This window comes from Carettochelys insculpta, chromosome 15 (genome assembly GCF_033958435.1).
Source record: "Carettochelys insculpta isolate YL-2023 chromosome 15, ASM3395843v1, whole genome shotgun sequence".
NCBI lineage: Eukaryota > Metazoa > Chordata > Testudines > Carettochelyidae > Carettochelys > Carettochelys insculpta.
This window is the reverse complement of record NC_134151.1, coordinates 8230396-8242835: the sequence shown is the minus strand read 5'-3', so window position 1 is coordinate 8242835 and position 12440 is coordinate 8230396. Positions and strand designations below refer to the sequence as shown.

The window sequence follows — 12440 nt, the reverse complement described above, 5'->3', positions numbered from 1 at the left end:
GTCTATAGGGAACCAAGGAAATCTCATCATTTCCAAGGCCCATTCAGTTTGTGGCCTCTCTACTAAAGCTGCCAGCACAGTGGCCAGGCGTGATGATATTTTTGTGATGTGGACACACAGCCACTGGGAACTAAACAAGAACTAAATTCATTCTACATTAGATGCTGCTCAGTTACCAGAGAACTGGATTTAGTTACTGAAGGATCAAATACTATATCCTACCTTCCCAACCTGGGCTATCATGCCTGGGATAAATTCTACACATCATGCATTTTTTCTTAGATTATGCCCCTTATGAAAGCAGCTTCTTTAAGGTGGGGATTAACACAGAAAAGAAAGAAGAAATGTACAAAGTGAAATCAGAAACATGACATGAGGGGAGGTAGTGCTCTCCCCTCATTAATGCCTTCATATGAACATTGTACCTAACAGAACAGTAAGAGATTTGTTCTTAGTTGATTTGTGCAGAGATGCATTACCTGCACTGTTGCAAAGGGACATTGTTACCTACTTCCAAAACGCACATGTTTACTATTAGAGCCATGTTGTCCTGACATATGAACTAACAATGGTCAAATGTGTTTTTAATCACTTTTAGCTGCACAAAATAATGTTAATATTTAGATGTCATCTTTGTGGAATGCGACGGTGATGAGCTGGGGAGAATGGAACTATTCCAGCTTTGAGAAAGCAGCAGAATAAATCCTGAAATATTTGTGATGTCTGTATTTCTCTTACATTTATTATTCTTTGGATGGTTTTTCTTCCTCTGACAAAACAGAGGGGGAGCCGTGTCAGTCTGTATCCACAAAAACAATGAGAAGTTCTATGGCACATTATAAAATAAGAGATTGCATCTGATGAAGTGGGTCTTTACCCATGAAAGCTTATGCTCCAAAAAACTGGTAGTCTTTCAGGTGCCACAGGACTTCTGGTTACACTACAGACCTCTGTTGACAGAAGTCACTGTTGGAAGAGATTTCCTGGCAAAATTTCTATTGACAGAGTGAGACCACACACAAAAGCCAGTCAGAAGAGCGCTCTGCTTTGTCGACTGCAGCTGGACTGCCTGGCTGCTTTCTCGACAAAACAGGCACCCGGAAGCACAGCAGGCAGGGATGCCCATTGTTCTGTATTCCCTGTCTGTCGAGAGAAGTCCCCCGAGAGCATCCACATGGCTTTTTTGTTGGCAGAATCTGTTGACAGAAGCATTATGCCTCATTGCTGAGAGGCAGAACACTGCTGGCAAAAGCACCGAGTTGTTGACAAAACACATTTTGGGTGTGGATGTTCCACCAGTTTTGTTGACTAATCCAGGGTTCTGTTGGCAAAACTTGCTAGTGTAACCATAGCCAAGGAAGGTGAAATGAAAAATTAAACCAAAGTATTACAACTCTATGCTTCTGCATAGGGCTTTTAAAAAGTTAAATACTGAACTGTTTCATGCAATCTGGCAGACTTTGAGACTTTCACATGCCACTTGCTATTGATGAAACTATGTTTGCAGAACATAAGGTGAATAAATACAAATGCCAGCTTTTAAAGGTGCCCTTTTAGCCACAGACTCTAAATTAAATTTCCAGCAAATCCTTTTAGAGTGGGTCAGCTTTCATGTTCTGTAAAATGTGGCTCTCAGAATTCAATATAAAAGCTTCTCTTTTTATAAATCCCATTTATGACTTCCTTCCTTTTTTTTTCCTGTTCGTTTTTTCCCCTTGTTTAATTACAGCAAAGGGAGATTAGTCAGTGTAAGTCTCCAGGGAGTGATATACAAAGCCATCTCCGAAATTAAACGAAAGGGAAAATGGCAGCAGGCACTGAGCTCCGAGAACAGGCAAGATTGATTGAGCTGAAGTAGCCAGACAAATATTGTGGATCATTAAGGGGAAGAAATACCTCATTCCACCACTCATCTCTCCTCGCTAAAAGATAAAAGTATAAATTCTCTTTAATCAGTTACACTAAAGCTAACATCTCATCCTTTCAAGGAGAAAAGAAAGTAAATATAAGTCAGTGGTTATCACTTTGCAGAAAGCTGCTATCAGTATGGCATAGATAGAACCACTTCTCTTCAGTTCAGTTAACTGACCTACTGTTAACATGAAAATGTATATTCACACCCAGCATTCTAATTCCCACCAGTAGGGACAGGCAGCCAGCATTTGGCTTGCTGAGTATTTTGGAGTAAACACATGTTGGCTCTTTCTTTCTGGAGCTTTTTATTTACTTAAAGGGAACAATTTTGGAAATGGCAGGATGAGATAGAGAGGCAAAGCTGATTGCATTACCCTTTGGAATTTTACTGCTAAACCTTCTATTTGAATTCTAACAAAATTGTACATAGGTCAGTTTAGCTCCCTTTGTATATGTTGGCTGGAATCTAGAGATAGATGGAAATTTATCAGAGGAATCCTTTCACACTGGAAAAAAAATCAGATTTGTCATGAGAGAAAATGTTTTGCAGAACTGAGTCAATTTCTATTAAATTTCAGTGATTGTTTTGTTGCCAAATGATTTTTCATTTCAAATATATTTTATTTTGTATTTAAAAATGAATGTAATTTTAAATGTCAAAATCAGATTGGGACATTTTGATTACTGACATTAAAGGTTTAGACTGACAAACAATTTTTATTAAATTTTGTTTCAGGGATATACTGAAATTTTGGAGTTTGCTCCATTTTGGAACTTTTTTAATCTCATGGAATTTCCCACTAAATGAAAATCTTTTTTTCTGCACTGCTCTAACTGTGCACATGTTTAAAAGCTGTGTAATTCCAACCTAGCATGATTTGCAGAGGCTCTAAGGAAGGATTTAGTATGGCCTTCCTGTATTAACAGAACAGCAGAATTATATAGTTGGCACATGGTGACAATTAGGTGCAACTGGTGGATTATTTTTTCTCCCAAAACTAGCATGAGCTGTTTATACTGGTTACCCAGAACAACTGCCTCCTGCCTCACAAAACAAAGCAAACAGTCCTGTAGCACCTTAAGACTAACAATATTATTTCATCCATAAGGTGTTACAGGACTGCTTGCTTTGTTTTGCAAAGATACTGGCTAACACCACTACCTCTCTGAGATTATGCCTCATTCCTGTTTAGAAGGGCCAAACATCATAAAATAAAGTTTTAGGTTGACCTATTTACTGTCCTTTCCTTAAAGAAAAGAGGTTAAAACAGACATTGCAAAAGTATTCACTGAATAAAGATAAATATTGAAAGCAAAGACAGAGATATTCAAGGGTGCTATTTTTTCCTGCATTTAGTACTTACAGAGTCCTGATCTTTGGCATATGGTTGAAACTGGTAAGAGGGATGCGGGTGATGTTGTTATTGTTGAGTGTACTGTTTAAAAGAAAAGAAAGAAAAACAGATTGCTCAATTATTTACATTGTTTTACCAACATACACTATTTCTAGAAATGAACTGCCTCAGCAACGGACAATACATTTACAGAACTCCAAACAATAAGACATGCTGACAAGTATCTCAGGAGCGATCTGTCAGTTGTTAAGAAGGACATTTTTATGGCAAAATAAACACGAATTGCACGCAAGTGAACTAAAATAACCATTTAACATGCTCTGCCCCATGTAGCAAGTAGCACAAGATTTCACCCACTAGAAAATTTGTTTTTGAATAAAAGGGGAGATGTTGGCAATTAAAGGCTCATTTGTAATGAGATATAGTTCAAATTGCTCCTTTGGAAAAACAAGAATGGATGGGTAATTGTTGTTTGGTTTCTTTATGAAGAAATATGTGGAACATACCAAAATAAACATTTCATGTTCCATGTACTTAAGGGTTTCAAATGGAAACTCCATGCAATATATTTTAATGAAGCTAGACTTGGGCAGACTGGGTTCTGAGCTGCCATTAGGGACCCTAATCCCAGTTTTTTTTAAATAATAAATTGTCTAGTTTAGCATCAACTGGGATAGACTGCCCCATTTCTGTTGTTCTAAATTATATCAGCGACCCCCTGGCAAATAAGACGCTATGAAGTTTATCAGCAATGGCAAGGGAAATAGAATACACACCCCAGCAGGGTATATTTGCCAATTCCAATTGCTCAGAAACTACAGCTGTTAGCTGTGTCCAGAGCCTTGCTCAAACCTAGCTATGCGTTACTTACCATGCTTCATTGTCCACCTTACCTGTAACTGAAATTACTAAAATTCTACACATTTCCCTTATTTAAATGCAAGCACACAACAGTTGTTTATAGTAATGGCCCAGCAGGCTATCCTTTGTAACATCCTGTTCTGCAGTGTTTCTGGGGATTCATGTATAAACTAATAGGTGTAGCTTGTTTTCATTTTTACATTAAGGGCTGTATGCTTTGTGCAAGTAATCAAATAAACAATAAATAATACTTTGAAGCGTTTCTACTGTTACTTACACCTGAACTGTTCGGGTATTTGTACAGGGTATTTCATTAAAGATTTCCAAGAGGTTTAAAAAGAATTAACTAACCCTCTAATTCGCATGTAACCGCCTTGCAACAGATGACTTGCTTTCTGAATACTAGAGATTGGCATGAACAACAGAAACCTCCCCATAGACAGCCAGTTTGCACAGTCTGCTCTGGGATACTACAATACAATATGTTGCAGTATTTTAGTGTGGAATCTGGACATGCACCAAAATGGACATTTTGGAACTTGAGCCTAATTGGAGCCCCATATTCAGAGTGCCCCAAATTCATTGGGAAGGGCAAGGAATTAGGGAGGAAAGTGTTGTCAACCTCTTGAGTTGAATCCTGGGTCACTCATGGCACACTACTCCGGATGAACTGCAAGCCCACCCAGTGAACCTCTCTGAGGTGGAATAGCTGCTATTTTTGTCTATAACATAGACCTCCCTCCTTAATAACATTACAATGCCAAAATGAATTTTCCACTCTGCTGGTTTGTATTTTAAAATGAAGCTCTCTTTATATATAATTATTATTGCTCAATTATGGTATCTAGCAGATGGTGCCGAAATGGAGGTTAGTGCTGGACATCTAAGCAAAAGAATTTGTGTGGGACAGTAATTTTCATACAAATGAAATTTTCTGTAGGAATCAATGACAGCAGTGGCTCAAGCAAAGGATTACAAATCAGAACTCCTGAGTTCAATTGCCTGCACTCTTGGACAAGTTACTGACCATTGGCCTCCATATCCCCATATATAAAATACTTATCAAACAAGCCACTAATGCTTAATATTTTAAACTGTTCTGAAATACATGGATGAACTACCCTGGATGAGACCATAGAATTGCTATGCATCATTAATGTTGTTATTCCTGTGTTCTGATTTTGCTAACTTGCCCATCTAAAGCATAGATGCCAAGGGTAAATGTGTCTTAATGTAAGTGGCACATAGCATGGAGAGCATTAGCATAGGAGAGGACTCCATGCAGGGACAGGAATCATAAATAGCCAAAGAATAACCATGACAAAATAGTCAGCTTTGAAAATTAAATCATATACAAAGCTGATGTATGAATATGCCAGTGAGGGCATTAAAGGATCCAAATCAAACTGAATTTAGTTGAGACTCTCCATTGACTTCAACAGGAGACCAAACAGATTCAGAGGATATGTGACAAAGAACATGTTTCCCAAGTAAATGAAAGTCACATTCTGCACATGATTCCCAGCACAAGTGAAGAAAATTTGCCTTGTACTGTCAACAGACTCAGACATATCATTTTTTTAAAAAAATCCACATATTTAATTGACAAAGTTTTAATCTAGTCACCCAACTTATTTCCAACATGAAGAGCTCACTTGTTGCTGGAAATATGCAGGAAGATTTCCAGAGGCCTCCAATAAATAACTAACAAAGCAACAAAAACCAGAATAGTCTTAATGCTGAATTAAGCCCAATTTCATTAATCTACTTATTAACTAAAACATTTGCAGTAGAATCCTAGCAGGCAGCTGCTGCAAAGAAGACTTATTAATGTATTATTATACTGATATTTAAATGTTAACAATTATGAAGGCAATAAAGCATTAATGAACATAGCAGTATTTCAACCAAAAGAAGGTTAAACACAGCTGTACAGCTTCCATTCCGCAAAGGGTACTAATGGACTGTCTGCTTTATTAGTCACAATTTAGTTGCAGGATGTTAGCCCCTTTACAATGATTCTTCACCATGTCCCAGTCAAACGTAGTGGCATTCTTGCATAGGTACTTGCAGGGAAGCAGTCCAGATAACATGGAATAGTGCTAGAGAGGCATTTTGAAAACCAATAATATGAAACAGTTTCCAGGAGTCTTAAACTTACTTTCTCAGGAATAATTTTTAAATCTGTGTGTTGTGGTAGAGTCAAAAAGTGACTCCCACTCCCCTAATTTTTTATGAAGTGCTATGTAGCCCAGTAGATATTTGAAATGGACTAAGAATCAAGCCATAGACAAAGCTGAAGCACAACATAATGCCACATGAGGTCCTCGACTCTCAAAGCATCCAGGTGCCACTGGCTTCAGATGGGGAGATGGGAGACACATCTTGCCACATTCCTATCAGGATCGCATCTCACCTATCCCTTATTTTAGAGATAAGTGTATCCACATCCCTCACAAACTCATTCATCATAGTAAGGTGTTCACTTTCAAAATGCTGAGTCAGTAATGTGAAGTTATATATACCTCAAGACTCGCCATTTTGGGCTCTGATCTCAGGTCTTGCAAGCTAAGCAGGCTCAGCATGCATCGGTACTGGTGGGCCTCCAACAACTACTTGGGAGCAGCAGGTGGCATTTCCCTCTCTCTGAGGCACATCCTCAGCTGTGGTAAATTGCCATACTTGCAAGGACTTCAACCTGTCACCTGAGATCAGTGCCCAAGAACAGTGGGGCTGATGGAGTTGCTCACTTACCCATAAGATATAAAACTGACTTGTGGTCATTAAAAGATCACCCAGAATTTTTCCAAAAGTAGGAATGTTGGGTTGGGATTCTTGCACTTATGTACATTTGTATCCTGTGCCCAGTTTTCATGATGTTTCAACGGTGAATTTCTATTCTGATGTTACCTATCTGAGTCTGAAATCCTGGCCCATTCCCCAAACACAGTCTGCCTCCTCCCTCACACTTGCATGCAAATTCAGTTACATACAATGCTCTCATGTGCTTCCTAGTGGCTGTAAACTGTTGTACAGCATTGCAGTGAGCTGATTGAAAAAAAACCCCCACTAATTCCGCTCAAAAGTTGGCTATGTTTTCTGGTGAATGACACAATCCATTGTATTTCCACAGTCATTTAAGTGCTTTAGCATGAAAGGTGCTATATAAATCTTTATAATATGTGAAAGGAGTTAATCCCACGTCACTAAAATAATTCCACTCTTGTTTTCTGGTCTCCTCATCAGTTTGATTGGGAAAAGAGATGCTAATTCATGACTGATACTTATATACTATTCTTGGCCTCAAATTCCATAACAAATATATTAGCTTCTAGGCCAATGAAGACCAACTTAGGCTAGTGAGTGGGCTGCATAAGTGGCCCTCCTTCATCTCAAGGGCTGCAAGATTGTTGTAACCAAGACAGTCTTCTGGAACAGAGTAGTTTTGCTAACTGCACTTGTGTGCCTAGAATTTGTGGGGTGTGCACCAATCAAACTAAAGCAGTGCTTTCATTGGACACAGAGGGAGCACATGGTTCTCACAATGTTGTGTGCAATCAGCACGCACCTTACTGCACATGCCCTTGCTTTAAGTGTGTGTCAGCGGGGGCGGGGGCTACATGGATGAAACCAGCAGCATCTGGAAACCCTGTACCTGGGCAATGGTAAACAAAATGTGTCATGGGCCACACACAGAACCCCAATGGGCTGCATTGTTCTGGGTGTGGCCCAAATACTCCAACCAAACATGAATGGACCAGATTTCTAAGCTGCCTACTACCACTACTCAGTTTGAAAGACTCAGATGTCTAATCAGCTCCACAAACTGGCTGACCTCATTAGAAACTGAGAAATCCTGGGATTTTAGCTGATTGGCCCAAATCCTTTCCTTCCTCATTCTTACTGCTTCAAAGTACCAGGAAGTATTTTTGGTTTAGTTCTTTTCTGTTTCTTTGCACCTCTAACTTACAAAAAGGATAATAACCGAAAGGTAGCCAAGTTAGTCTGTAGCCTACCAAAAACAAAAAAGCAGTCCTGTAGCACTTTAAAGACTACCAAAATAATGTATTAGGTGATGGGCTTTCGTGGGGCAGACCCACTTCTTCAGATCTGGAGAAAGTGCTGGAGTAGAAATGTGTACTACTGTGTACTAGTGCTTTATCATTTTGATATAAAAGGTATGCATGCATACTACAATGGCCAGCAGCCTACAAATCTATCATTGATAAAATAATATAATGATAATTAGTAAATACTGCAACAAATCTTCCCTACCTACTGCAGTTAGGTACTAGAAATATAGTGTTAGGCCAAAGATATGTTCTGGCCATAGTATCAGAAAAGGTTGCAAACTAAATGTAAAAACGGTTATCTTAAATACCTATATGAGAACAAATAAAAAGGTAAATTATCCACCTTGCTATTTTTTGCAGTCAACTAAAACTTCAAGTGTGAAAACAGGTGGGGATTTGCTGGTTTCTTTTAGAATTAAAGGGTCCTATTATGTTAGGGGTGTGAAAACTGGGGGGCAGGCCACCTCAGGGGGTGTGAAATTTCTTAAGAGGGACAGAACACAATTGGCTGCTGGGTGCCAGGCTCCTCCATCTCACTAAAAATGTTGAAATATATTGCTGTTTTTATGTATGTGTATTCATATTTATATACAGATGGTAACATTTTTACATTGTACATGCTTATTTTCTTACACGTGCCAAAAGTTTTTTTTTTATATATATATGAACATAACCAAAATTTTTGTCAGTTTGGATTACATTAGACAGGTTGAGGGGCCCCTGCTAATTGCAGGGATGAAAAGTGGGACCCACCGTGAAAAGTTAGCTCATCCCATATTAGGTAACAATAATGAATTCTCATCCACTGCACCCCAGCTAGATACAAGATATAACATTCTATTTGATCAGCACTATAAAGAAAAAGACCCCAGAGTAAAATCAAATTTATCTCCTCTAAACAGTACACTTTTTTCCATCAGAGAACATACACAGGGAAGGCGGGAAAAAAACTGAGTATCAACACAATATCCTCAATGATGTTTCTTTTTTGCACAGGTTTTAAATGGATGTAAATGACAGGAAAATCTGCATGCAACATTAGGCTAGAGCTGAGGGCATGCTTTGGTCTGTGAATATAATAGGGACTCTGATTTCCTTTTGCATCCCGTTTCTGCAGCTGATTAGCACACACAGCTAATCAAATTGAGAAATGATTTGGTAGATTACATTTTTTATTAGCACTTTTTTCCGAGCATTAATGAGCATCTAGCCATAGTTACCAGGGGTCTGCTAGCCATTCAGCTTTTGATAAGCACCAGGCTTCTTTTGTGTAGCCTTTGGCTCTGCTGATCAAGGAGGTTTGCAGCATGTGCAGAATTCTCAGTTATGAAGAAACACTGAGGCCTGCAGGAGATCAGATCCATGAGAAGGAGAATATAAAATGTACGGACATAAATTAGTTGCCATGTTTAACACACTACTGCTAAGAAATACCCTTTCAAGTGGTGAGGGGTAAATGGGAAAAGAGAAAGGAATGACTAACTCATTTTCTGTGTTTGTATAGCTCTTTGAATTTCTTCTACTTTTGCTCACTGGAGATTAATAGTCTCTGGTTTGTTTGCCAAAGTTTTGCACTTTAAAAAGAACTGTTTGAAGTGTGGAAATAACAAGCATCATTTGGCAACACGCAGGTCATGCCTATGTGGACTACAACCTTAAACTAAACAGACATTATTTTAATTCTCAGTCCCCTCACAGTCCTTCCCGCCCCCTCCACAATAAAGACCAATTTGTTTACTGCTCTAGCTGTGTGGCAAACGTGCTTCAATTTGTGTCTTTGATTCGCAGGCTCTGGGGCTGGAGCTGAAAAGCAGACCTCTGAGGCTGTTTGGAGCAGGAGCAGCCTCTGGGTGGCTGGAAGTGCTAACAAGTCTAACATTTCCTTCTGTCTCCTTTGATTAGACCACTGCTTAATCACAGTGCCCTTTTTTGGCAGGTGTGTAATCTGTGTGTTGTGTGTCCATAACGCCATATAATTGGTTCTAATCCAGCATTATTAACGGTATGCATGCAAGGGCTGGGTACAAATGGTGCATATACAGGCTTATAACAGTCCCAGGAATGAATTGCAAACCTGTCATCGTCCCTGACTATTGCCTCTGCTGTAACTGCCATGGTTTCCATGTTGCCGCTCCCAAAGAAAATAGGCATCACAGAGTGGAACGTCTCTCTCTCTCTCTCTCTCTCTCTCACTCACACACACGCGCACGCGCTCTCTCTTGGACAGTGGTGAAACTAGAAGAAGAGCCCTGATGTATAGTTCTCTGCCAAGACCAATCAGACAGATCTTCCCACACAGGCTAAAATCTAATGATGTCAAAAGTCACAAACCAGACACTAGAACTATGAGCAATTTTTTTTAAAGATTTTTTTTTGGGGGGTGGATTATTTGCCTTCTGTTTTTTTAGTCTTTGTGGTTTATGTTTTCGCAGTTCTCTCCTCAACCAAGCGTGACCAAGATTTTTTACATGAAAACTGAGATTCTCACATAATTAGGACCCTCTCACATTGGTCCATCTTCATCAATTTCATGCTCATAGGATTTTTAAAATCATACTTGTCATGATTTCAGGTACCTAAATCTGAAATTTCACAGAGTTGTCATTGCAAAAGTTCTCATCCAACCCTGAAGGTAGAAGCAAAGAGGTAAGGACAGCCTGGTTTGGTATTGCCACGCTCATTTCTGAAGGTAGGGACCCAGAGCTGTCACTCTGCAGCTACCCAGCTCTGAAGGTAACACAGAATTAAGGGTGGCAATACCATGACCCTCCTACATAAAACTGGCGACTCCCTTCTACAAACCTCTTTTTGATCAGGGCTCATATTTTGAGAAATACTGGTCACCCCCTTGAAATCAGTACATATAGCATAAAAACACAGAAAAGACCCCATTACAAAGGGGAGAACAGATTTCACAGTCCATGGTGCATTTTTAAGGGCATGAATTTAATGTGGTCCTACATACAATTGCAGGTTCTGGGCCTTTGAGAAACACACCCAATACCTCAAGATGCCTAAAAAATCATGACAGTTAGGCAACCTCCTTTTTATTTGCATTGGCTCACCAGAATCCTCTTTATTTCAGACTGAGCGGGCACCATTCTGGTACAATGCCTCTGCTGGAAAATTATAACCAACACAATTTGAAAAGCAACAGTGTTCATATGACTGCATATTTAGGGAACTAGGGTGCAGGACATCTTTTAGTAGCTATGTGACCACACTGCAAAACGACAGTGCCAACACCACTGTCTTTACACATCATATAGAGATGACGAGTGCCCTAGCTTCAACTAGTCTTGCCTCTCCATTTCCATAATGCCTATTTGATTTACCTTTTCTGAAGTATCCACCCTGATGAGCAAGCTCACCTTATGTGGGGACAATTAATAAATTAATAAGATTAGATTTAACAAAATGGTCAAATGTATCATTCTGCCATGAATACATTCCATGGTAAGAAGTAGGGTCCGATCAATTTTCTGACCACGAAAAATGCATCAAAGACTGTGAAATAAGCCCTTCCCTAGGTCTCCTTGTTTCTAGGAATGTCCAATCAAATGGGCTTCCTAGTGCTGATGGGGCAGGAGAAGGACAGGACTTGTTCCTCCCCTGCAGGCTGGTCTAGTGGTGGGAGCAGAGGACAAGACCAGATCCACCTGCAGGTGTCTCGCCACTGCTGCAGAACACTTTCTGGAACTGGGCCTGAGGTTCCTGCAGCTGAGTGTGGGACACTGGGTTCAGCACTTTCTGCAGCTGTGCAGAGGGAGAGCAAGTATTGCCCCTCTCAAGCTGGTTAGGACCAGCAGATAGGAGCCCCTCACTGGGGTTCTCTCAGCAGCACAAGGGAGATCAGATCCAACTTCTACCTCTTAGAACCTCCTGTTGTTTCAGGAAGCTCTGCAGGTGCTGCCTTCAGAATTCAGAAGTGAGGGTGACAATCCCATGACCTCCTTGCAACAGGTAGGTGAAGATCTCATGGCTGCAGTACTGTGAAACGTCAGGTTTAAACAGCTGAAAATGTGAGATTTTCCTATTTTCATATCTGATGCCTATGAAGTTGGTCCTAACAGACTGTGAATTTGGGAGGGCCCTAGTAATGACAGTTATGACCATCAGTGGGAACACTACCTCTTAGGCCCCTGTACACTGACGCCTTAATTTTACAGTAGAACCGGTTTAAAATCAATTTACCAGGCCTCAAACACAGCCATTTGCAAACTCACATTCCAGGCCT

General features: G+C 39.9%; 1 protein-coding gene across 2 annotated transcripts in view; it reads right to left on the bottom strand.

The window, feature by feature from the left end:
- The window catches only part of SLIT3 (slit guidance ligand 3), a 738435-nt gene that overhangs the window by 259755 nt on the left and 466240 nt on the right, over positions 1-12440 (bottom strand). For both annotated transcript variants that reach the window (XM_075009368.1, XM_075009369.1), the window contains exon 7: positions 3279-3350. In XM_075009368.1, coding sequence (XP_074865469.1) covers positions 3279-3350 — 72 coding nt within the window. The remainder of the gene's footprint in view (positions 1-3278; positions 3351-12440) is intronic.